Source organism: Panthera onca, chromosome C2 (assembly GCF_046562875.1).
Source record: "Panthera onca isolate mPanOnc1 chromosome C2, mPanOnc1 haplotype 2, whole genome shotgun sequence".
In the NCBI taxonomy this organism is placed as follows: Eukaryota; Metazoa; Chordata; class Mammalia; order Carnivora; family Felidae; genus Panthera; species Panthera onca.
In genome coordinates, this window is record NC_138347.1 from 3,667,898 (window position 1) to 3,693,366 (window position 25,469).

At 56.6% G+C, this 25,469-nt stretch overlaps 1 protein-coding gene across 3 annotated transcripts; it reads left to right on the forward strand.

Annotated features, from left to right (window-relative positions):
- Nucleotides 1–677: 677 nt before the first annotated feature.
- TMPRSS3 (transmembrane serine protease 3) lies at nucleotides 678–24,153 on the forward strand. 3 transcript variants are annotated; one of them, XM_060640514.3, is made up of 12 exons: nucleotides 678–871; nucleotides 5,128–5,238; nucleotides 6,059–6,175; nucleotides 6,537–6,660; nucleotides 9,902–10,027; nucleotides 11,222–11,265; nucleotides 11,949–12,114; nucleotides 12,855–13,024; nucleotides 14,885–14,980; nucleotides 17,588–17,730; nucleotides 18,338–18,490; nucleotides 21,762–24,153. In XM_060640514.3, exons 1-12 carry the CDS (start codon nucleotides 778–780, stop codon nucleotides 21,777–21,779), a joined length of 1,362 nt encoding a protein of 453 aa, XP_060496497.1. In that variant the 5' UTR covers nucleotides 678–777; the 3' UTR covers nucleotides 21,780–24,153. The 3 variants fall into 3 exon arrangements, with proteins under 3 accessions (XP_060496497.1, XP_060496495.1, XP_060496496.1); XM_060640512.3 differs by lacking the exons at nucleotides 678–871; nucleotides 5,128–5,238 and having other exon boundaries at nucleotides 5,911–6,175; nucleotides 17,588–17,769; XM_060640513.3 differs by lacking the exons at nucleotides 678–871; nucleotides 5,128–5,238 and having other exon boundaries at nucleotides 5,911–6,175; nucleotides 9,902–10,018; nucleotides 17,588–17,769.
- Nucleotides 24,154–25,469: the final 1,316 nt, after the last annotated feature.

Sequence of the window (25,469 nt, forward strand, 5' to 3'; positions counted from 1 at the left end):
GGCTTTTGACCTCTCTGGCTTTGTGATAGGTGCAATTCTCTTGGAGGAAACAGAGCCCCAGTGTGGCTCTGGTGCAAGCCAGCGGTCCCCAGCCACTCCTCCCTTTGCTGTGTGGGAGACGGGGCATCCAGAAGGCATGGATATTTTCATCCTTAACTAGGTCATGTCCGCGTGAGCCCGGGAAGGGTTGTGTTTACAGGAAACTACAAATACGGTGGGTGAGCATCTCCTCCCCGCTGCCATCTACATTTTTGGGGCACGGACATTATGTGAGTATAAAAAACTTGTCATGTTTACGATAGGTGTCCCACAGGTGCTGGCAAAGGGATGAGTTTACATGGGACAAAGAACACAGACAAGAGAAGGAAAGTGCCTTGAAAGTGATTTATCTTCTGAAAAATAATGGTGCAGTAATTTCTAAATTGTGAAAAGGCATATCTCTAAAGATGGCTAGTGAATTGGTTTTAGGATTGGTAGACTACACAAGGGGAAAGTCATTATTTTAGCGGAAGTAAGTTCATAGTTTTTCACTAACTCTGGAAGTTTCTCTGGTACCTGCTGTGGCTTGGAAAAAAAATGCGTTCTCACGGGACAAATGGTTTGATTGATCGGTATTGAATGTGCTTTATGTGGATTGTTAGATTTCAGAGATTTAACTTGTCAAAGATGCGTTGATGCTAAAACTGTAAACAGGGAAACAAATGCTTTTTGTTCTTCCCGGTGAAGGAGGTGGAGGTCGATGTGGAGCCAAGTCTCAGAGGTCCTGAAATAGTCACCATGGGGGAAAATGACCCACCCGCGGCTGAGGCCCCCTTCTCCTTCAGATCGCTTTTTGGACTTGACGATTTGAAAATAAGTCCTGTAGCACCAGGTAGGTGGAACCAGGTGTGATTTCTGGGGAAGCGTCCCCCAGAATGTCCCTCTGGGCACACACCCCACCAGGATTTCTCACACCCGCAACCTGGATGCTTGCATTTCCTTGGGTTTACCGAACCCTGGAGAGGGGGGCATTAGAGAGGGCATCACCTTGTCCAGCCCCTTACCAACTCCCAGAGAGAGAAGTTTGCATTCTCTGGATGGAGATTTCAGAAATTGAGACTCCAGTTGCCCCTGGGAGTTAGGGGTCAAGTCCTGCCGGGAAATCTCTGAGCCCCCTCTCCCCCCGAAAGTCCTAAGAACTAGGGCTCACCAGCTCTTCCAATAAATTTAAAATAAGCCGGGCATTGCTGAAGGTATTCGATGCCCAGATTAAAATCCAACTGTAGGAGACAGGAGCCGCTCTGAGCAACAAGGAAGGAAAGCTGGTTTTGTAAAGAGGTCACAAACACAGGACTTGTCACGGTGAGCCGTAGCTCTCTGGTCCTGGGTGCTCTCAGGAGTGCTGACCTCTGGGACCGGAAAGGGGGTCACCTGGGGGCTCTGGCTGAGGTTCCAGAAAACACGGAGTGGGGGCTGCCCTAATGATTCTTTTTAAACCCTCTGGACAATTGTGGTTGGGGGGGGGTGGAGAAGACTTGAGGTAGGACAGGTTTTAAAATCCAGCTCAAAAAGTTGGCAAAAATATAAGTTTAAAAAATACCCTATCACCTGACCCCCAGGATATATTATGTTTGTCTTCATTCTCTTCCTGTCCTTGCTGATAAGAACACATTCACGCACAGTGTGGGTCCAGATGGGTGTTTTTCCATGTGTGCCTTGGTTTTTATAAATGCTTTGCATTCATAACATCACAACATCCCATCAAGTACATGTGTAATTTACATGGTTTTTAAAAATCATAATTTGACATACAATTATTTCTAATACTTTTATAGTACGAATAATATGAGCAGGAATAACACTATACACAGTCACCTCTGCTAACGTTTGATGACTTCTTCATGATTAATTCCTAGCGGTAGGAATTTAGTAGTGCTTTTTTTTTAAAAAAAATGAGCAATGTATTGTTCTTTATAGAAATTTAGAAAACACAGCTAATCAAAAATACTTTTTTACTTTTTATTAAAAATTTTTAAATGTTTATTTTTGACAGAGAGAGAGAGAGAGACAGAGCATGAGTTGAGGAGGGGCAGAGAGAGAGGGAGACCCAGAATTCAAAGCAGGCTCCAGGCTCCGAGCTGTCAGCACAGAGCCCGACACGGGGCTTGAACCCACAAACCGTGAGATCATGACCTGAGCCAAAGTCGGATGCTCAACCGACTGAGCCACCCAGGCTCCCCCAAAAAGATTTTTTTATAATTGCCCACAATTTTACCCTTATTCAGAGATAACCCTATTTGTGCTTTCTTGCCTTTTTCTGTCCAGCATATCACCATTTTCCTTTGGAAGTGACATACACGATTTTGAAGGTCCCCCCGCCTCCAAACCAAACAATATTATGTTATTCTTTCCATGGCATTAAATAATTAAATTTTTTTTTAGGAGTCGGCAAGCTATGGCCCATGGACCAAATCTGGCCCACTACTTGTTTTTATAAATAAAGTTTTATTGGAACACAGACACATACATTTATTCACTATTGTCTATGGCTGCCTTCATACCATAGTAGAGTTGAGTAGTTGCAACAGACACTATATGGCACCCAAAGTTTAAAATATTTACTGTCTGGCCCTTTACAGAAGAGGTTTGCCAACCCCCTTTCCCTATCATGTAACTAACTCTACACATCTGTTCTGTCACCAGTTCTTTCTGATGGACATTCACGCTGTTTCCCGTGCATCGGTATTACACATGCTACCTCTTTAAGTGTCCGAGTCAGTAGAAATTTGTGTGCATCAATGATGACCTCTTAAGATAAAGTCCTGGGGGCGCCTGGGTGGCTTGGTCGGTTGGGCGACTGACTTCAGCTCAGGTCATGATCTCACGGTCTGTGAGTTCGAGCCCCGCGTCGGGCTCTGTGTTGACAGCTCAGAGCCTGGAGCCTGTTTCAGATTCTGTGTCTCCCTCTCTCTCTGCTCCTCCCCTGTTCATGCTCTGTCTCTCTCTGTCTCAAAAATAAATGTGAAAAAAAAAAAAAAATTAAAAAAAAAAAAAAAGATAAAGTCCTGGAAGTGGTTTTACTATGTCAAAACCTCCATCCATTTCTTAAGCCTTTTGGTTCATATTTCCGATTCGAACTCTCAGAAGTTAGTTTCCACAGCGTATACTCCTATCAATTGTAAGTGGGCGTCCATTTCTTTTCACTTTGGATGACAGTGGGGATGTAATCATGATGATGATGATGATAATAATAATAATAATAATAATACATGTTGTGAGGTTGATATGTCGTTACATTTAATTTGCAGTTTCCCAGATTCCCAGAGAAGGTGGCAGGTTTTTTTTCATGCTTTTTGATCATCTGCATTTCTTCTTTGGAGAGGTGCTATGCATTTTTGTTTTTTATTCCAAGCATGCCCTCAAAGACAGCACAAGGAGAGGGAGCGGGGCCACAGTACCGCCCACAGGGCACCATGGCCGAGGCACTATCAAGGGGCAAATGTGAATAGATGCTAAACGTTCTAAATGAACAGCCATCTTGGAATCTACCATTTCGACTGATTTCCTAAATCCAACTCTTAGACACAGAACGACTGGAATGACAAGAGATCATTCTTGGGGTTCCTCCTGGTTTTTAAAGTGTAAGTGGAGAGTGGGCTCTCAGTAAGGGGGACTCAGTAATGTGGTGCAGGCTTCCGGAGGCGCGAAGGGACTGGGGGGAAGAGTCTGCTCTACTAACTCAAGACCGCAGATTGGTTGCCCTGAAAGGAATTGATCTCCTCTGCAGAGATAAGACAACCTCCATTATCATGATGTCATTCATCCATTCATCCATTCAGTTTCCTGACACAGTTGACCCTTGAACAGCACAGGGGTGGGTTAGGTTGCTGACTCCCCTTCACAGTCAAAAATCCACGTATAACTTTTGGCTCCCCCAAGACTTAACTACCGATAGCCTACGGTTGACCAGAAGCCTTGCCGATCACATCAACACTCACTTAACAAGTGTTTTGATTGCTGTGCGTATTATATACTGTTCTTACAATAAAGTAAGCTCGAGAAGAGAAGGCGTGATTAGGAAAATCATAAGGAAGAGAAAATACATTGACCGGACCATCCTATAAAAACTCCACGCGCAATTCAAATCCGCGTTGTTCAAGGGTCAGCTGTATGGACAGCCGTATTGACCAAGGACCGCTGCCCGCCAAGTGTTGGTCTAGGCTCTGAGAGTGCAGCTGCCTGCTCATTGAGGCCAAAACAAAGACCTTGCCCTCTGCCCCCACCCCCTTGCTCTGTATCCTTCGGGCCATGAAGTGTGTGGCCTTTCTTCTTCCCGTTCCTTCTCTTACTCTCCTCTCCCTCTCCTCCTTTCTTTCCCACCTCTTCCTCCCCATTTTTGTCTGGTAACCTTTGGGGTTCCTTGACTTGTAGATTCACCACCCCAATCTCTGCCCGGATCTTCACATGGGGTCGTGCCTGTGCGTCTTCACACCATGCACCATGTGCATGTCTGTTTCCATGTTCAAATGTCCCCCTTGTAAAGGACACCAGTCAGATTAGATTAGACCCACACAATGACTTTAATTTGTAAATACTTATTTATTTATTTATTTTGAGAGAGACAGAGACAGGGTGAGCAGGGGAGGGGGAGAGAGAGAGAGAGAGAGAGAGAGAGAGAGAGAGAGAGAACCCCAGCAGGCTCCGCACTGTCAGCACAGAGCCCGATGCAGGGCTTGAACCCATCAAACCATGAGATCATGACCTGTGCCGAAACTGAGAGCTGGATGCTAAACTGACTGAGCCACCCAGGTGCCCCGAGTTCTTTTTAATTTGATGGTCTGTAAAAACTCCATCTCCAAATAAGACGATATTTGGGGTTCAACTTCAACATAATCGGGGATGGGGGTGTTTACACAATTCAGCCGTAACACCGCCCCCCAACCCAGGATGGACACAACGGGGCCAAGGGCGGAGAGTGTGGGGCTGAGCCCCCGGACAAAGTGTCCCCAGGTAGGTGGCCACTTGCTTTGGGCCGGAACATTCTCTGCTCCGGGGGAAGGGGGAATAGATAGCTCAATTTTAAGTTTTGTTTTATTGAAATCCGCCGCTCTGTGGCTTCCTGTTCTTGCCCCGCCTTTCGATTTTCAGATGCGGACGCGGTCGCGGCACAGATACTGTCCCTCCTGCCGTTGAAGTTCTTTCCAATCATCGTCATCGGGATCATTGCACTGATATTAGCACTGGCCATTGGTCTGGGCAGTGAGTACGATTCATTATTTAGTAGGCTCTCAAATGCCTATTCAGGCATTTAAACTTTCATGAGCCCCCCCATTCCCCTGCCCCCAGCTCATGCCACTCAGCCTTAATTACTGGAGGCAAACGTCTTTGGGGTTTGCTGACTTTGAGTTTTATTTGCCTGCACGAGTGTAAAGCCAGCCTGGGGCCCAGGAGGGGCTGCTGGCCACACTCGGGGCTTTGTCACCAAGGAACCTGCCCAGTTGGAAGTGTCCCAAAGCAGCTGATGAAATAGAATCCTGCTGGCAGGAGGGGGTGCGTGGCCGGGAGGAGAAGACAAGGAGGCCATTCATGCCGGGCCGGGCATACCTGCTGTTTTTAAAAGAAGGTTCATGTGGCTTTTGAGAAAGCGAGTCATTTGGATGGGCTCTGATAGGGAACAGTATCTCATTTCCTCTTTCAAATGACCGGCCCACCTGCTCGGCTGTGTGGTCCATGGTCCCTTCTCTTCTTGCCCGGAGTCGGAGACAACAGGTGGTAGATTGGGGGCTGCGTGGAGCTCCTTGCTCAGCAGGCTCAGCCGGTCGGCCCACAGCCAGGCCCTTTCTCTCTTGACCTTGAACCCCCGCATTGTGGCTCCAGGCCACATAGTGAGACAGCGGCCCCACCCTGTGGAATTTGGCACAGAAACCGGGCTGAGGGAAACAGGCTGCAATTTCAGTGCAGGTTTCATTATTGATGGTTTCATTATTGATGGCTCAAGGCCACGTGGCCAGTGGATGGTTGTTAGTGTTGAGCACCGAAGAAGCCCTTCCTTGCCACACCTGTCTTCTCCTTTCCTCAGTCCACTTCGATTGTTCCGGAAAGTACAAGTGTCGCTCCTCTTTCAAGTGTATTGAACTGACAGCTCGATGTGACGGGGTCTCGGACTGCAGGGATGGGGAGGACGAGTACCGCTGCGGTAAGGCCGCGCTCTTCCCCGCGGAAGCACCACCCAGCCTTGACCTTCCCCATCCGTGAAGTGGGTCCAGGTCCACACCACTGTCAGGTCTCAGCCTTAGCTGGGATCTGGCTGGCACTCATCCCCAGGGGTGGCCGGGTTGGGACAAGGCAGGGGGGGCCGAGATTCGCCTGGGGAGGCCACAGGAGCAGTCAGAAGAGAGCTGGGGGTCCGGGCCCGCCCGCCAGGGGGGCCGTGCCCCCGGCGGGGAGGGGCGGGCCAGAGGCAGCGGAGGAGGGACCTGGGCGGGCGGCAGAGGGGCCTCCGCCCGCGGGCTCAGGCCTCCGGGCCGCTAAGGGACCGCTCTGCCCGCGCCGTCCAGTCCGCGTGAGCGGCCGGAACGCGGTGCTGCAGGTCTTCACGGCTGCCGCCTGGAGGACCGTGTGCTCTGACGACTGGAGGGGTCACCACGCTAACGTCGCCTGTGCCCAGCTGGGGTTTCCAAGGTAACGTGAAGAGCATCGCCAGCTGCCGGGTAAAGCGTTGGATGGTGGGGACGGGGGAGGGAGGAAGCTCCCTTCGGGCGGGGGGCTCGTCGGGCTGCGTCCCCACGGCAGCCGTCGGTGCTGGACGGCGTCCTCACGTCACAGGTGCGCGCACCGAGGCCCCGCACGCTCCGTGCCGTGATCACGGCGCACCGCACACAGGCGCGCACACAAGCGCACATGCACGCACACCCACGTACATGCACACGCATGCGCTCACACAAACACACATTCACATGCACACACGCACACCATTCACATGCACACACATGCCACGCACACATACATACATGTGCACACACACGCATACATACACACACCTCACACAGGCACATACCCCTCCCCACACACATGCACACACACCACACACATGCACACACTACACACCCATATGCACACACATACACACATTCACATGCACACACATGCACACATACATACACTGCACACAGGCATACACACTCCACACCACGTGCACACACATCACACACATACACACGCACACACACATGCATGTGTGCACACACATACACATACACCTCACACAGGCACACACCCCTCCCCACACACATACACACCACACACATGCACACACATACACACATACATACACTGCACACAGGCATACACACTCCACACCACGTGCACACACATCACACACATACACACGCACACACATGCACACACACATGCATGCGTGCACACACATACACACACACCTCACACAGGCACACACTCCTCCCCACTCACATACACACCACACACATGCACACACATGCACACACATACACACATACATACACTGCACACAGGCATACACACTCCACACCACGTGCACACACATCACACACATACACATGCACACACATGCACATACATACCACACATGTGCACACACACCACATGCATATACACATACATACACATGCACACAGGCACACACACGCACACAATTCACATGCACACACACGCACACATGCACACAGGCACACACGCACACAATTCACATGCACACACACGCACACATACATACATGCGCACACACACATACACATACATACACATACCTCACACAGGCACACACCCCTCCCCACACACATGCACACACATACGCACACTACACACCCATATGCACACACACACACACATACACTGCACACTCCACACAAGTGCACACACATCACACACATACACACGCACACACATGCACACACACACACACACACACCTCACACAGGCACACACCCCTCCCCACACACATGCACACACACCACACACAGCATACACGTACACTCAGCACACACCCCATACACACATACATACACACATGCACGCTCACAGCACATGCACATACACCACACATTCCACACACCACACACCAACGTGCACACGCACCATATCACACATACACCACATCAGGCACATCACACACACACGAAGTCACATACGCTCACATATACTCACACAGCACACTACAGCACACACATGTATACACTCAGACAACACGCAGCCTCATGCACACACACACGTATACACTCACACACGCACATGCACACACACACACCGCTGCCCCCACCATCAGTGCAAAGGGCCGAAAGCCTCCACCAGCATTTCTGTTCCCCTCCACCGGCATTTCTGTTCCCTACGGGGGCCCTTTCTTGGACTCACGGGGGGGGGGGGCATCCCTTCCCGGCTCCCCTGCTTCCCCCTCCTGGAGCGCCACCCCTTGCCCTGAACCGTACAGCCTCCCTCTGCTGTGCAGAAGGACCCAGAGACCCCTTCTCTTGAACCCCTGTCCGCCCGGCCAGGGCGAGAGAGTCCTGCCCACCCCAGCATGCGCCCCTCAGGGGACGTGCGGCCAAGGCCACGTTCCCCGGCTACCCCTCAACGTGGCCCGTTCCCTTCACTACGAACCCGTCCTTCCCTCCCTATCCGGTGCTTCAATTCCAAGATGTACCTCTGTTCCCTTTCTGTTTTCTCTCCCTACTTCCCTCCGAAATCCCTTCTTTGCCCTTCTCTGCTCGGCTGTGTCCCGTGTCGGCTGTCTGTGATGCCAGAAGTAGGGGGGGCTGTTGAGCCGGATCACCTGGGTTTGAACCCCCGTGTCCTCCCCCCAGTTCCCTGACTCGGGCCTCGAAAATCTGGAGAACAGTAGCGGCCGCTCTCAAAGGGTCGTGTGAGACTCCAGCGGCCTCGGAGCGCGTAGGAGCGAGCCTGGCTCCCAGCGAGGTCCTGGGGCGGTGGGGGGGGAGGGGGTGGGCTGTGGTCTGCTGGCTCCCACCTCCTGCAGGCTGCGCAGTTTATGGGGTTCCCCCGGGGCCCGCTTGCGTCCCCGCCCTGCCGTGGCCAGCCCGCCCTCATCAGGCTCTTGTCTTGTCTCGGAGTCCGGTGCCCAGCGCCTGCCCTGGTAGCGGTCGTGCGAACCCCAGGCAGGGCTGGCAGGGGCGTTGCCCTCAGCACCCACGCCCCACAGAACTCCGTATTGCACACATCCTGCCGCCCCCTGCGGCACGTCCGCGACCGGACGCACCCCTGTCTGACACCCTGGCGTGTCAGGGAGTGAAGCGAGCCAGCGCCCAGCCACGAGAAAGGGGAGCCTGCGCTCGTTCGCTGCCCTCACCCCACAACTTGATTTTTTAAAACCATGCCTTCTTCACCGCTGCCCCCCAGAAGACCCGTTTCCCGACACGTGAAACATTTGCTTGCTCCTGGGGCCCCGTGAGCCTTTTCCTTTCGTGTTCGTCTGTCTCCGGGGGGGACCCACGCCGGCTCGGGCTTTCGTCCCCCCAACCTTTTGCTTCTGGGTGCTCGGCACCCCTGCTCCGGGGCCCACCTGCAAAGACTCTGCTGAGTTCTGCGTGCCGCTCTCTCTCGGGCTTGCTTCAGGCCATGCCAAGGGCAGGTCAGCGGCTGCATCTAGGGGGCCACCTGGCTACATGAGGACGTGGTCCTCCGTGCCATGTGCCTGGAGCCTGCAGGGGGCGCGGGGGCCGTGGGGTGGGGGCCAGAAGCGTGCACGGTCCCAGACTCTGGAAGGTCTCCCCTTCCAGCCAGCAAAGGAAGCTGTTGATGGTTTGTGATGGGGGGGGGCTGGGGGGAAATGACACGGCCCAGCGTGAGACGTGTGGCATTCTGACCGGAGCGCTGGATTTGAAGCCGAGAGAATTCACGCGTGGGGTCTGCGTTCCCGATGTGCTTGCAGCTACGTGAGTTCAGACGCCCTGAGGGTGGACTTAGTGGAAGAGCGGCTGCAGGGGGACTTCGCTTCCATCAATCACCTGCTGCCGGACGACAAAGTGACGGCTCTCCACCACTCGGTGTACGTGAGGTAGGCGGCCAGGAGGCGCTGCTGTCTGCACGGGGTCGGCTCGCCTGCTGGCTTCGTCCAGCTGCGCGGCCCCACGAGGACCCAAGGAACGGGCAAGCGTTTCTCCGGATGCGAGGCGGGGGCTTGGCCACCGCGGCTAGACTGGGTGGACGCACGGGCTGGGGTGGAATACCCACCCGGAACCGGGCGAAGATGGCCCGGCAGGGGGAGGGCTACGGGGCCCTCTCTTCATAGGCGCCGGGTGTGCGTGCGGGACAGGACGGAGGGACAAGGAAACTAGAAAGAAAGAGAGTAAGACCCAGACGCGTGTCATCTGTCTGTAAAGTACTTAACGCTCCCCGTTTCTATTCTGTGTTTCCCCCAGCACTTCGTGGGGGAAGGTAAAATGAGATGCCCTTAAATGACAGGTACCCACGGCCCAGCGTGTCCCCGCCTGGTCCCCTGCCCCCACGGTCAGGCATCTCTATACGCTCTTCCGGGCACGTCGGACCCAATCCCAGGAGCGTGTTCTGTGCTCTGGGAAACACCGGCTGGTCAGCCTGTCATTGCATAATTCACAGTCCCCTCCCCCCCGGGGCCCACGTGCGATTCGTGGGGACAGCGCATCCCTTGTGTCCTAAAACCTCAGTCTGGTGACTCTCCCTTTTTCTTGCATGGTTGCATGAGCGAACTGGGGCTCGAAAGGCAGGGAAGGTCACGAAGGGACGCGGCTGGAGGTGTCCTGGCTCCCAGCCATGCCAGGGCGAGCCCGTGTCATTCCTGCAGCAATCACGGCTATGTTCTGGGGAGGAGGGGGATCCAGGCTGCAAGGACTCTGTGCCAGGAGAGGCTGCCACACGGTCCAAAGGGCCCTTGGTGTCCTCCCGGGGCCGGCGAAGAACACTGGGGTAAAAACCACCTGCACGTGACCCCAGTGCGCGTCTGTATAATACGGGTCCTCGGTATCTCCTGTCACCAGCTACACGAAGCTTAGAAATGCCCCGTGCCCTGTCGCACGCACAATCCTTCACGGTAGCCGAGTGTTTTGGGGTGAATGTGTGACCTCACACTCGTGTCGTAGACTAACATTGCAGTCTGTATTCCACAGCAGGGGAATAGAATTCCTTTTTCTTTTACCCCAAGATTAAGTCTACAGAAGCGCCCGTTTCACAGGCCTCTGGGTATTCACCGTAAACCTACTCTTTTCCTCCTCAGGGAGGAATGTGCCTCGGGTCACGTGGTTGCCTTGAAGTGCATGGGTAAGAGTTCTCCAACCACAGAGGTCGCTCACAGACTCCTGTCCCCGCTGCCCTGCTCCGGCTGCCCGGGGTCCCCTCTCCTAGGTGCCAGGTGGGAACACTTGGGCCCCACCTGACAGGAGGAGGAGGCCAGTGCTGGCCCCTGTCACCCGATGGGGGCAGGGTGGTAGACAGCCCAGAGCATCTTCTCAGCAGCGGACGGACCATGGTCCACGAGGCCCTGTCTCTCCGTGGTGGCTCCAGGAGCCTGACTGACTAACCACCGCTTTCTCCTTCCCACCCCCTTCCCGCCTCAAGGAAAAGCCTGCACTGGCCGTTCAGTGCCCCAGGCTCCTTGCTTCTGGCCCCGGGGAGGGTTCGCCCTGCGGGGTGGGGTCTGGAGAAGTCAGGCCCATGCACGCTGCCCCGCATTACTGAGGGGAGCGCTGCAGAAGCCGGGCTCCCGTGCCCCCCCGGTGAGCCGTGGTCATACCGGGGTCACGGGCGTCACGGGGAGGGGTTATTCCCACTGCAACCCCACATCTCCGGGATCTGCTCCCTCCTCTCCCCTCCTGGCTCTCTTTCTCAGCTGTGAGCTCTGTGAGGGCACAGGATGCCAGGGAGAGGGGGGGTTCTGTGGCTGTGACACAGTCTCCCCAGAAAGTTCTGTGGGATCCACCCTGAACCCTGTTCTGTCTCTGCAGCCTGCGGTCTGAGAATGGGCTACAGCTCGCGCATCGTGGGTGGAAACGTGTCCTCGCTCGCGCAGTGGCCGTGGCAGGCCAGCCTCCAGTTCCAGGGCTACCACTTGTGTGGGGGCTCTGTCATCACGCCCGTGTGGGTGGTCACCGCTGCCCACTGCGTCCACGAGTGAGTGTGCCCCTGGCCTCCCGGGCGTGGGCCTCATTGCCCGCAGATCTCCGTCTAGACGGGGTAGATTTCAGGGCTCAGCAGCAGGTCCGGAAAAAGCAGGCAAACAGACCAGATAGTCACAAAGTAACGTCCAGCCGAGGGACCCCCCCCCCCCTCACCGTGGACCCACCACCACTGTCGCCGCTGGCTGTGACTGGAGACTCTGGGCTCATTCTGAGGATTTCAGGCCTGCAGCTCTTACAGAGAAGGTAGAAGGCGTCAGAAGGAAGCTCTGGTGCAGGAAGAAACCCGCCAGCCTCCCTGTGGCACTTACAGTGACATGTGGCGGCCAAGAGGGCGGGAGGCAGGGCAGGCTGGCAGGGGGATTAGCTCGGGGGAAAAGTCACAGAGAGAGCCCCCAAACACTGGTTAATTCTCTGATGGCTTGTTTTGTTTGTTTTCTGCCTCGCTCTGTTTTGGTTGCTGACGGAGAATGGGCCCTGACAGACCCCTCACAGCCTCAAAGGTCCAGAAGTCCCAGAGGCGCGGGCACCGAGGCCTGCCTCGGAAACTCCTGGGGCACACTTGCACTTGTGCGGGGCACGGGGGCGTGGTCAGAGGCCAAGCACGAGCTCGGGAGGTGCAGGGGGAGCCTCTGTCTCGGCCGCCCGCCTGGCACAGGGTCTCCGGACGTTTGAGGTCGGTGGGTTAGAGTATTTGGGGGTTTCTCGCTCCCCCTCTCTGACTTCTCATTGCAGCCTGTACATCCCCAAGTCGTGGACCATCCAGGTGGGCCTGGTTTCCCTGCTCGACAGTCCGGCCCCTTCCCACCTGGTGGAAAAGATCATCTACCATAGCAAGTACAAGCCCAAGAGGCTGGGCAATGACATTGCCCTCATGAAGCTGGCCGGGCCACTCACCTTCAACGGTACGTCCGGGTCTCTCTGTTTTTCTGTCCCTCTTGTGCGCCCCAAGATTGTCTGTGATCGTCCGTTGAAGCATTCGTATGGCAGCCGCTTTGAAATCTTGCGGGATGATCCCGCTGGTTGGTTGATTCATTTTGCTGCTGGCCTCAGTTTATTATCTTTTCTCACTGGAGTTGTGACTTTCCCGGTTCTTGGTACAATGAATCACCTTCAGTAGCATCCCGGACGCTGGGCTGTTGCGTTAGGAGACGCTGGGTCCCTAGCCATCTTCAGGTTTAGCAGGTGGTGACCCTGTTCAGGCTCACTGTGTGTGACGTTCCTATTTGTGGGCTTTGCTTCTGATGGTGTTGGATTTTAGAGACTATACGGCTCTACTTGGGTCAGCTCGGTTTGTCTGGTTCCACTGGGGCTCCCGCTGGTGCCACTTTTCTTCCTGCTGGTGGTACCTGGAGATGAAAGGGACTTCCCCAGGCCAGGCCACCTGGTGCCTCCAGGTGGCGGAAGGGGGTCTCTGGCCCGTGGGGACAAAGAGCTGTTCCCTGTCCTGGAGCTGCTTGTGGTGAGGTCCCCTGCCGGGGCCACTCCTCTGCCCGGTGTGTCAGTCGTGGACTTCCCAGGTCAGCCCGCGGTTGTAGCGTGATCGTCCCTGCCGCCATTTCTTAACTAGCAGGAAGATACTGGCACCTGCAGCTCCCAGAGGGACTCAGAAACATTCTCTCCCACCCAGAGGCTGAGCTCAGCAGGCCACGTTTCTCCACGGGGGACAGCAAGTCCTGACCTCCGGAAGTTACCAGAATACCAGAAAAGCCACCCAGGATAGAACTCTCAAACACTTTGCAGAGGCGAAGGAAGGATTAGGAGCCCACTGCTAAGTCAATCAAAGCCCCCTTCTCCCTCCCCAGCAGCTTGGGGCGCGGGCGGAGGTACAGTCAACGGGGCCCCTTATGCAGCGGGATCCCGGCACAAGGTCAGTGGCAGGTTTGACCTGGAAGAATCAGCAGCGAGTTCACAAGCCCAACTCGGGGCTCGAACTCATGAACCGTGGGATCACGACCTGAGCCCCAATCAGGAGTCAGACGTCCAACTGACGGAGCCCCCCACCCCCGGCACCCCCGCACCTGTACCTTGATAAAAGTTAACGAGCGCCCTTATTATATCTCTGCCTTCCCATCACCGTCCCGTGCAGAAAAACTCAGAGCGTGTCAGAATGTATCCACCTGACAGCCTCACGCAGCCATGACCCTGCCTCTGGCGGAGGGCTTATGTGACACGGCCGGCAGGGACAGGCAAGCTTCTTGCCTCCAGATGTGTCGGGAGGGACAGGAATACTAATGGAGGGATGTTTCCTAAGGCGACGTACCCATGGTCCAGACCAGGAGCGGGCAAGCCGGGGCCCTGGGACCAAATCTGGCCCTTTGCCTGTTTTTGCAAACGGAGTTTCCGTGGAACACGACCAGGTGCATTTGTGGCTGCTTTCACGCCCCTGTGGCAGATAGGAGCAGTTATGACAGAGACCACGGGGCCACAAAGCCTCAGGTATTTACTGTGTGGCCCTTCACAGAAAATATGCCAGCCCCTGGTCCAGACTCACTCACGGTGCCAGGGTTTAGGGGTGTTTAAAGGTTTACGGCTCTGGCCGGGGGGAAGTCCCTGCTCTGAGCCGGTGGCTTTCAACACGACCCAGGGCTTGACCTTCCTTTGGGAGCCGGTTTGAGCCCCTCGGAGAGGCAGACGCCCGAGAGATTGTTTTCTTGGACTAGTGTTTCAGTCAAGTTCAAGGCTGTTGTTTCTGCTTCAGTCGAGTTCAAGGTTGTTGTTTCTGCTTCAGTCGAGTTCAAGGTTGTTGTTTCCCCTTGGAACAGAGATGATCCAGCCAGTGTGTCTGCCCAACTCCGAGGAACAGTTCCCTGATGGAAAAATGTGCTGGACGTCAGGATGGGGGGCCACAGAGGATGGAGGTCAGTCATCTGAACTCGAGATTCTAAGTCCAGGGAGCCCAGAGCTGCGAGGCTGGGGTGGATGCCCACGGCCACACGCTCCTCCCGTGTCCCAGCGCAGTGTCCCCCCCACCCAGCACAGCCCCCCCGGAGGCTCACACGTCCCGGGCAGGGGGTGCGGGTCGACCACTGGACACACGATCTCCACAGAGCACTTGTGGGTCAGAGTCATGGTTCCGTTTGTCTCGGGATGTGAAATTGCAGACTTTGTCAGGAGAGGAACAAATAGGAAAGGGGAACCATGGCCACCCCTTGTCAGGGAGACCTTTACCGAATGACCAGGGGGGTCTCCTTCCTCCTCCTCCCCACCCTGCTAACTGAGCACACAAGGACCCCCTAGAGAACCCCTCCTGAGGTCTGTTCAGAAGACAGATGTTCGTAACTGGTGAGGACTTTGGAAGATGTGTTATTTCATTAAAGCAGACAAATGGAACCCTACCACTCTAATCCTAACAGAAGTAGTCATCTTAATAAGAACCGTGCACGCAGTCGGAACCCGCCCCATCCGTCCTCGGGGGGCACGCGTGTGCTCGCCACCCGTGGAGTTTTTCCGCCAATTGCTTTCTCTCTGGTAGGAAGAGCGTGGGTTTCTTGGGGCTGTTGCAGCAAAGGTCCATAAACAGGGGATCTTTAACAGCAGAGGCTCATTGTCTCTCGGCTCTGCAGCCGAAAGTCTGAGATCAAGGTGTCCCAGGGCCGGTTCCTTCCGGAGGATCTGGGGGTGAAGAACCTGTCCCCAGCCCCTCCTCCGGCTTCCAATGACTCCAGCCATCCTTGGCTTCCCATGACTTGTAGACACATCCCTCCAGTCTCTGTCCCAGCCTCACGTGCCCCCCTACCCTGTGTCTCAGATCTCTCCCCTTTCTCTATAAGTCTTTGGCTTAAAGCGCCCCCCCCCCCCCTTAAATCCAGGGCGATCTCATTTTGAGATTCTTACCTTAACTACATCAGCAAAGACCCTACTCCAAATAAGGGCACCTTCTAGGGTTGCGGGTGAGCGTGTTTTTTGGGGGGTGGGTGCAGCTCACCCCAACACAGGAAGTTCAGGATTTCCCTCTCGAGGCTTTTTAGTTGAGTCCGCTCCCTCCCGAATGTCCAAGGCACCCCGGGGCGTACCCAGATCTACCGCATGCAGGGTCCCACCCGTGTGGCTGGCTGCTTCCTCTCGCCCATACTAGAAGCTTCTTCCGCACACACGCTGAGCTCCGTTTCAGTACCAGGTGCCGAGCCGGGTGTCTCCGTGAGACACTGCCTGCTTCTCACAGCAGCCCCTCGGCGGGGAATTCTTTTTGTGGTCGTCTTGAGGGCCAGGGGACTGGGGCTGAGGGGGCGCCGAGCACCTTGCCTGGGCTCCCGCGGCCAGGTGGCGGGAGGTCTGCCGCGTTCACGCTCCCCCCGCAGCCCTGTTCATGTCGTCCCTCGTGACTTGACGTGGCAGATTATATTCTGACTTCGCTGGATCCTGTGGGGCGAGTAGGGAGAGGAACCGTTCTCAGTCCAACCTGCGGCCAGTGGTCCCCATACAAGCGGCTATGTGGGTGGATCGGGGAAGCCCGTGCAGAAAACAGGGTATAATTCACACTCAGAGAAACTCAGCGTGTGGGTTGGAGGAGCACGCCCCCCCACACCACCTGCTGATGCGTGCCAGAGACGTGGGGATAGAGGTGTGTGCCTTGTTTTAAGCCTATAAAGCGTAAGGATAGCTGCTTTACAAACGGGTTAAGTTACAGGGTGTCGATCCCTTCGGGTCGGTGGTGGGGCTAATCCAGATGTACCATTTCCCTTTGCCGCAGCAGCAAGCCCACCCTTAGTGGCTTTAGACCCACGAAACGTGTTATCTGACAGTTCGAGAGGTCGGGAGTCCCAGATCCGTCTCCGTGGGCCGGAATCAGTGCGTCGGAAGGGCTGGTCCCTCCTGGAGGCTCTGAAGGAGAGTGCATTTTCTGGCCTTTTCCAGGATCCGGGACCGCCTGCACTTTCTGGCTCGTGGCCCCTCCTCCACCCTCCCAGCCGCTGGCAGAGCCCCATCCAGTGTCCCTCCTGTCTGACCTCTGCTCCACACCATCACGTCTTCCTCTCTGACCCTTTTAAGGACGCTCATGGTGACATTTAGAGGTCCCCCCAGGCCACCCAGGATCACGCCCCCATCTCAAGGCCCTTTTGCCATGGAGGGTGACACGAACACAGGCCCCCGGGGTGGGGACGCCGGCGTCTTTGGGAGGACACTTTTCTGCTGACCGCACCCGGGTTCTGCCCACAAACTGTGTGTGTGACCTTCATGGGCCTCAGTTTCCCTTCTGCAGCCCAGACAGCTCTGAGGACTGAACGGGCTGGTGTGGGTCGAGTGCTCGGCCCGAGGGGGGCCCTGGGGAGGTCCACGCCGGCTACTGCCGTCCCCCCTCCTCCTGATGCGCATCGACGGGGCCGCGGGGCCCACGCATCAGGGAGCTCGCCACAGCCACGAGCCATCCGTCCACCTCCAGGAGCCGCCTCCTCTGCCCCCGGAGTGTGGTGGCCTGCCCCTCACCCGTCCCGGTGCGTGCCCTCTGAATTCTTGCTCTGCCACAGGCGATGCGTCCCCGGTCCTCAACCACGCAGCCGTGCCTTTACTCTCCAACAAGATCTGCAACCACAGAGATGTGTACGGAGGCATCGTCTCCCCCTCCATGCTCTGCGCCGGCTACCTGAAGGGCGGTGTGGACAGCTGCCAGGTGGGGGCCCTTGGTCACCTCCGGGGGCCACAGCCGCGGGTGAGGCTCTGGAACGGTGACCCGGCCTGTGGGACAGGCCACCGCCAGCACTTCCCCGTGACTGAAAAGCAAATATACAGGGCGTGGGGAAGAAGTTTGCTCAAGATATCCCTCCCTTTCCTGGCTGCCGGCCCAGTGTACCCACCGCTCCCACTCTGGCTGGGTGCTGGCAGTGGGAGGGGTCTCCAGGGCGCTCCTCGCCCCAGCCCTGGCTCTCAGGGTTTGGGGGGGCGGGGGGCAGGGGCGGCAGGTGGGAACCCTGGATCTGAGCCTCACCCGTGAGTTGAGACTCCATCACTGCCTGAGCCCAGCCCCTGCCAGGCAGACCCTCCCTCTGAGCTGCCTTGACCTTCACGGTTCGGCGCGTCCAGAATCTGGCGGGGAGACAGCGGGGGGAGACCGTCCTCGGGGGACCCAGGACCCCAGTGCTGGGAGTGCCAACAACCCCTCTTGGAGGCTGGGGGAGTAACGTGGAGCCGTCGTGGAACCGAGTTTGAGCTACAAAGGGGGGGATCGTGGTGCTGAGACAAGGGACACGCACGGCAGTGCCTCTCTCCTCGCCACGTAGGGAGACAGCGGGGGACCGCTGGTGTGTCAGGAGAGGAGGGTGTGGAAGTTGGTGGGAGCGACAAGCTTTGGCATCGGCTGTGCCGACGTGAACAAGCCCGGCGTCTACACGCGCATCACCTCCTTCCTGGACTGGATCCACGAGCAGTTGGAGGTGGGTGCAGCTCACTCTGGCCCCGTCACTGGCCTCCGGCATCCTCTTCTGCGGCCCCAGCGCTGCTGTGCGAGCCAGGGAGCGATCACTGGGTGGTCTGTTCAGCAAGCGGTGTTCCGTGGCCCCTGGCTGGTGGACAGGAGCATGGCTAGTCCCATAGGCAAGGCTCCGTGAGGGGTGGGGACACACAGGGCAGCCGAGGCAGAAACGAGACGGACAACTTGCTCCACCAAGTGGGGAAAGGGGGACGGGTGGCCAAGGATGAGCCCCTGGGGATGGGGATGAATCCCGTGGGCACGTGTGCGTGGAGTGGAGTGTGGACCAGGTGCAGACAGGAGGCGAGGGTGTGAATCTGCAGCCCCCCAGGGCACCACTGAAGAGTTTGGACCTTGCGGAGAGCCAGGGATGGGCTGGAGAGTCTCTGACCTCGGGGCGGAGGTGGGGGCATCCCCGGACAGCTTTGCACTTTGGGGCAGCCTCCCTGAAGGAGGAGGGGAACAGGTCGGTGAGGCCGGCTCGGCAGGACCAGGGCGCACAGGAGAAGGGAGCACCGCAGGCGGACAGGAGGGAGGAGCAGGAGGGAGGCGTCGGGGCCCGGGCACACGGGGGCGTCCGCACAGCCTTCTGCCTTGTGAGCGCTCAGCACGTATTTGCAGACTTGACCTCCAACTCCGAGCCGCACCACTCACGCCTTAGAATAGCTTCAAAGAACTTGAGATTTTCCTTTTGCTTTTAAAACGAAGGCCAAATTTACGTGACATAAAATTAACCATTTTCAAGTGGACAATCCAGTGGTCTCTGGGCTCTTCAGTGTTGTAAAGCCTGCACCTTGATTGCAGGGTCGGGAATGCCTTCACTCCCTGAACTGAACCTCACGCGTGGTCACCATCCCTCCCCTCCCCTTCCCTTCCCTCCCCTCCCCTCCCCCAGTCTCTAGCGAGCAGTAATCTGCTTCCATCCCTAGATCAAAGAACTTTTAATTTTTTTTTTAAGTTTATTTATTTTTGACGGGGGGGGGGGGTTGGTGGAATGAGGGGCAGAGAGAGAGGGAGACCCAGAATCCCAAGCAGCTCCAGGCTCTGAGCTGTCAGCACAGAGCCCAACGCAGGGCTCGAACTCACGAACCGTGAGATCATGACCTGAGCTGAAGTTGGACGCTCAACCGACTGAGCCACCAGGCGCCCCGATCAAAGACCTTTTAAAACGCTCCTTTTAATTTGAAACAACTGGCTAAGAAAAACATCAAAGACCTCATGTGCCTTGGATATTAATTTCCCCGCTCTGCCTCCAGGAATTTTTTTTTTTTTTTTTTTACTGTTTATTTATTTTTGAGAGAGAGAGAGAGAGGGAGCAGGGGAGAGGCAGAGAGAGAGGGAGAGAGAGGGAATCCCTAGCAGGCTCCACGCACAGCACAGAGCCCCACGCCGGGCTCGATCCATCGTGAGATCATGACCTGAGCCGAAACCAAGAGTCGGATGCTCACCCGATGGACCCCCCCCCAGGCACCCCCCAGGGAAGTTTTGCTTTTCAAGGAGAAGCTGCATGAACTTGCCCCGTCCAGGCTGAGGCCTGCTGTGCATCCTCCGCAGGGACGGATGCTCCCTACCCTCGGTGCCGGCTCATCGCGAGGCGATGCTGGGAGACAGGCCTTTCCTGGAAACGTCCACTGGCACTCGTCTTGTCAGCCGGCAGACCGGCCCGGTGCCCACTGCTGGGACATGTCACACTCTTAGGTGCAGAATCCAGCCCCCAACCATCAACCTCTTTGGAAGCAAGAGAAACGGATTTCTGCTTGCAAGAGCGGTCCCCTGGCCTCAGTGGCCTCGATGGCCGGTGACGGGACCCCAGGGTGCAGAGGGCCGTGTGGGTGTGGAGGGGTGGAGGGCGGGGCAGGGGCAGTCGCCCACAGAGCCACGGAGGTGCTCCCTCCACGCAGCTGCACTCGGGGACAGACGGTCCATGTGGCCGAGCTAGTAATCATGGAAGGTCAAGGTCGAAACGGGGGCAGGTCCAGGAAGTCCACTCCCCGTCTTCAAGCCGGGGAGGAGGGCTGGCTCCTGGGAGAACAAGATTCCCGAGTCTGGGAGCCTTCTCGCCGGGGTGCCGGGTGATGTCTTGCCCCGGTTCCCTCAGGGCCATCTTGGGTGGCAGGTCCTAGGACCATCCCCATATTACAGCGAGGGGACCTGGGTAAGGCCCCCGGAGCTAGTGACAGCAGAGTGGGACTCCAGTCCCCGCGCATGCTGCTGGGATCTCCACCGTGGGGGTACGCGGGACTCCCCCCGGCTGTTTGTGCACGTTGACGATCCCCAGGCCCCTTCTTCAGAGGCTCTGATCTGGTGATTTTGATGCACGGGGTCTTAAGGGAAAACATTTTGGGAAACACCGGTGCGGGCCACGTGGCTCCCTGGGGGGGGCATTAAAAGGAGCTCCCAGGGGAGCCTGGGTGGCTCGGTCGGTTGAGCGTCCGACTTTGGCTCAGGTCATGATCTCACGGTCCGTGGGTTCGAGCCCCGCGTCGGGCTCTGTGCTGACGGCTCAGAGCCTGGAGCCTGCTTCGGATTCTGTGTCTCCCTCTCTCTCTGCCCCTCCCCCGTTCATGCTCTGTCTCTCTCTGTCTCAAAAATAAATAAACATTAAAAAATAATTAAAAAAAAAAAAAAAGGAGCTCCCACCCTCCCTGGCCCCAGATGAGCAGATGTATGGATGGTGGATGGACGGCTCCCTTGAGGCCAGAGGCACCTCCGTCACCAGCTGCCTCGGGGCCACTGGGGGCTGGTATGTGACATGCCCTTTTGCAAGTGTCTTCAGGTGTCCTCGGGAGGGGGGAAGGTCCAGAAGGGGCTTCCTTTCCCAAGGCAAGTTTTCCAGAGGGTCTGCATCTTTGGTTGTTTCTTTGAACATGGCGCCCGGGCCTTCCGAGAGCCCACCCAGCACTGCCCACTGGCTCTTCTTCTCTTTTATCCACTATGTTCTGTGCTTGGGGCGTAACACGTAACTGTTCTGACTCAAAGCAGGACTGCCAGGGCTGGGGGAGTCACGGGAAACTAAGGAGAGGACTCAGTCAGGGACGGACGATGCGGGGGCGCGTGCGGGTAGGAGAGCTGTCCCATGCGCGCCTGGGACCGCCTAGCAGGGGCCAACCTGTGCCCATTGATGCCGGGGACGCACCCACACTTCACTCGTGGCAAAATGCAGGCGCCTACTCCATCTCGGCGCTGGAGGCCGGCCTGACGGGTAAAGAAGGTAACAGTTGTGTTTTCATTCCTAGAGGGACCTGAAAACCTGAAGAGAGGGGAACGGGCCGCCACCTTGAGTTCCCGCCTTGATGGAGACACCCCGTCCTTCCGCGGGTCCCCGGGTGGAAACTCGCAGCCTGAGGCAGCGCCTCGGGTACTCTTCCTTCTGGAGCCACCGCGGAGCCCCCAGAAGGAGCATCTTTCTGCCCCGGCACCTCCAGAACAGCTCCTAGCCCCTCTTCGAGCCACTGGGGTGTCGGGCTAAAATGGCCCCGAAGCTCCTTTGTGACGTGCCCGTCACTGAGCTCAGAAGCAGGAACGCCTTCGTGGTGCTACCTTGCCCCCCTCGTCCATTTGGTTTTCTCTGCCCTGGGGCATTCACCATGACTGACGAGACAGGCAGATCTCACCACAGGCCACACCAGTGCCCAGTGGGGACATGCCAGCCCGGAGCCACAAGGGGGTGTCGTGATAAATGTCCCTGTCTGCACTTTTTTTATCCCTAGGCGCCAGAACCGAATCAGGTCTTTCTACTTCCAAGATCCCTTTTTGCCTGTGAGAACTTAACCCACAAGTGATTCGTTGTTAGGTTTCTTTCTAGTCTCTCTTTGTAGTATTTGGTGCTTGGTGTAGTATTTGTCCTTTACCTCCAAGGGACGTGTGCTCTCTTAACGCACCCGTCAATCAGAGCTCGTCTGAACGAATACCGACCACTCGTGTCAATTGGAATCATAATTTTAACTGGGGAGGGAGCCTGGATCACTTTGATCTCCTCTAGATACGTTGTGGGTTTTACATTCTTCCGGTGGAACAGGTTTCCCGGCAGATGAGCATTCTATCCAAGACTCCGAAGCAGAGGGTGACGAGAGGTCACTGGAATAAGACAGGACCACCTAACCCCGAGTAGGGGGTGCCGAGGGCACAGCGGGCAGTCGGGCGTCATCAAGAGGCCGAAGGCTTCCCTGCGTCTCTGCCTGGTTACCCACACACCTTCTGTCACCCCCAGGCACACACATCACAGGAAGGGGTACTTGTAGGCAATTTCTGTCTGGAGGTACTTCATCACAGATGAAGGCGTCAGACGTGAATCTATTGCTTTGCCTTGAGGCATCGGTGGGAAAGATGGTGAGTTTCAGAGAGCAGGCAGGTGCCTGGGGAGGCAGAGGCCGCGGGAAGCCTCCCGGCACGTCCGAGACCCCGGGGGTGGGGGTGGGGGCTGCACAGGGAGAGAGGGAGAGCCCCGGCAGACTGGCCGCTTAGCAATCCCATCTGTGCCCCACCAGCCCTGCCTCACTACACAGATCTCCACGTGTCAGAAAGGGACAAGAGCGTTTTTATTTTAAGGGGTTTTGCCCAGGCGTCTCTGAAGGTTGAGGTACAGTAGCTCCTGCGTGGGGCGTCCGAGTTGTGAAGACAGGAGGGATGCTGTATGTGACCTCAGCTGGGAGCCCTTGACCGTGGGGCCGGCGCATTTGAATGGCTAGACATTGTGACTCCATCCTTCCTTAATTACTATCGAATTGTGTTGGGAAATATTTGCTGGCTCACAATCTTTCAGAAGGTCTTGAGTAATGCCAACGGCAGGCAATTAATCAGGGTGGACCATGTGCCTGGCACTGATCTACCCTACCGCATTTCCTGTGTGCTCCCTTTTATCGTTGCAACGACCCTACGAGACAGGAATTATCATTAGTCCCGTTCCGTAGATAAGGAAACTGAGGTGTGAGAGGAGTGAGTTTCCCAAGCCCACGTGTGGGGCCAGCGGGGCCTTGGGGGTTTCCACTAGGCACATGGTACCAGCACGAATTAAAGCAACGAACTCACCGCAAAACCACGCTCGGAGGCATCGGGGTCTAAAGAGACTTTGCTCTACCGGCTTCAACCCGCCCGGGACATATCGGTCATTCAACGTCATGGTCAACTGCTTCCTCCTCTAGAAATGTCTGGTCTCAATGGAGGCCCCTGTTGGCTGCAGCCAGAGCTTCGTGGGTGGAGCTCTTTCCAGTTTTTTCCCTTTTTTCGGGGGATACGCCTTAGCATCTACGGCATGCCTGACGGCCAGGCCAGAGTGGGAGCCAGATGAGAAAGTTCCGGCCGGAGCCCTGCTAACCCGCAGCCACAGAAACAGACAGAAGAACATGCCACGGCTGAGGCGGGCTGCTCCTCCTGGTGGCTTGGACCCGAAGAAGCAAGTGCGGGGTGTGTGTGTCGGGGGCTAGTGAATGAGGGGCCCGCGCCTGCGCCCACGTGTCCCGGACAGCGCCACGGGGACAGCTCCTTCTCTTGTAGGTTCTTTTGTGTTTGATACGGCTGGATTTTAACATTTTAAAACGTATCATAGAAGATCTACCAACATTACGGGACATTTGGAACAAGGAGTGTCATAAACCAGTTGATGACTTAAATGCCAAGTTGGCCACGAAAACCGTGAACGCCTGTGTCCCTCTTCTAACTGTGGGGGTGGGGGTGGGGGTTCCAGATGCTCGCAGAAGTCTGACTTCTCCACCTCGCACCTGGAGAATCTGCCCGCGGCGGCACAGGGAGTACGAGCCAGGGACGGGTGTGCAAACCTTCACCCCGTCACTGGCCCTGGAGGAAGTTCCAGGTACCGGCCTCCGCCTCCAAGGTCTGACTGGCTGCGAGATGCCCCGAAGGGCAACCGGGGGTTGGTGCATGTGTGTGTGTGTGTGTGTGTGTGTGTGTGTGTGAGGACCACGCCCTCCAGGCGGGCAGATGCGGATTCCCGGTCAGGTCCCCAGCAGCCGGGAGGCATGGGGTCTCACCAGTGGCACAGAGACAGGGCCATGGCCGACAAGCACAGGGCGTCTGCTGCATAATCTGAAACACGGGCTTCAGATAGATTACTTTCGACAACCTACCCGTTGGACCCCCTTCTCCCCACCAGAGGGAAAGCTTGCCGCCACGGTGATGGTTTCTGGCACGACGTTCCCTGCATCTGCATGGGTGGCCGGCTGAGCTGAGGGCGGAGAGCCGCGGCCGGCTGGACTGCTCCTGTGTCACTTCCAGAAGCGTCCCAGGTCACCTGTCCCTTCTGGGGTGCCGACGTGCTCTGAATTTCCCCCCAAATTGCTTACTTGCACCCTGGAAGCTCCCACACTCCTGCTTTCCTTGGTCGGGTGGGGGCAGCGAGGGGGGCTGCAGACAAGCCGAGCTCCCCGGTCTCCCTGTGGTGCCCACGGCGGCCGATAGTGGTTGCCAACACAGTCCTGGAGGCACCGGAGGAAAAGGCAAGGAAGGGGAAGGGACAGAAGCCATCACTGCCCGAGGGTCCAGAGAGCTCACACCCAGAGGGCCGCCTTTTTTTTTTTTTCTTTTAATCTTTTTAAGATTTATTTATTTTTGAGAGAGAGAGAGCTTGAGTCGGGGAGGGACAGAGAGAGAGGGAGACCCAGAAGCTGAACCAGGCTCTGAGCCGTCGGCCCAGAGCCCGCCGTGGGGCTCGAACTCACGAACCGCGAGATCATGACCTGAGCCGAAGTCAGACGTTTCACCGACAGAGCCCCCCCCCCCCCCCCCCCCCCCCCGCCCCAGCGCTCCCAGAGAGCCTTCTTCAAAGGAGACCTAGAAACTTCCCAGGCCTGGCCGCCAGGTGGGGCTCTGGGGAAGGCAGCCCACTCATGCCTCCTGGTCACTGGAAAATTCCAGAATCTTTTCCAGCCCCCGGCAGCTGCCTCCTGGCCTGACCCGAGTGACACATCTCACCTTCCTCCCGGCTTCGT

What these genes read in the sequence shown, in the direction of transcription:
- TMPRSS3 (XM_060640514.3), top strand. Translation starts at nt 778, where the DNA reads ATGGGGGAAAATGACCCACCCGCGGCTGAGGCCCCCTTCTCCTTCAGA. An exon ending in GGAGGACGAGTACCGCTGCG is followed by an intron (nt 6,176 to 6,536) that starts GTAAGGCCGCGC and finishes CGCGCCGTCCAG; the next exon opens with TCCGCGTGAGCGGCCGGAAC. An exon ending in GCCCAGCTGGGGTTTCCAAG is followed by an intron (nt 6,661 to 9,901) that starts GTAACGTGAAGA and finishes ATGTGCTTGCAG; the next exon opens with CTACGTGAGTTCAGACGCCC.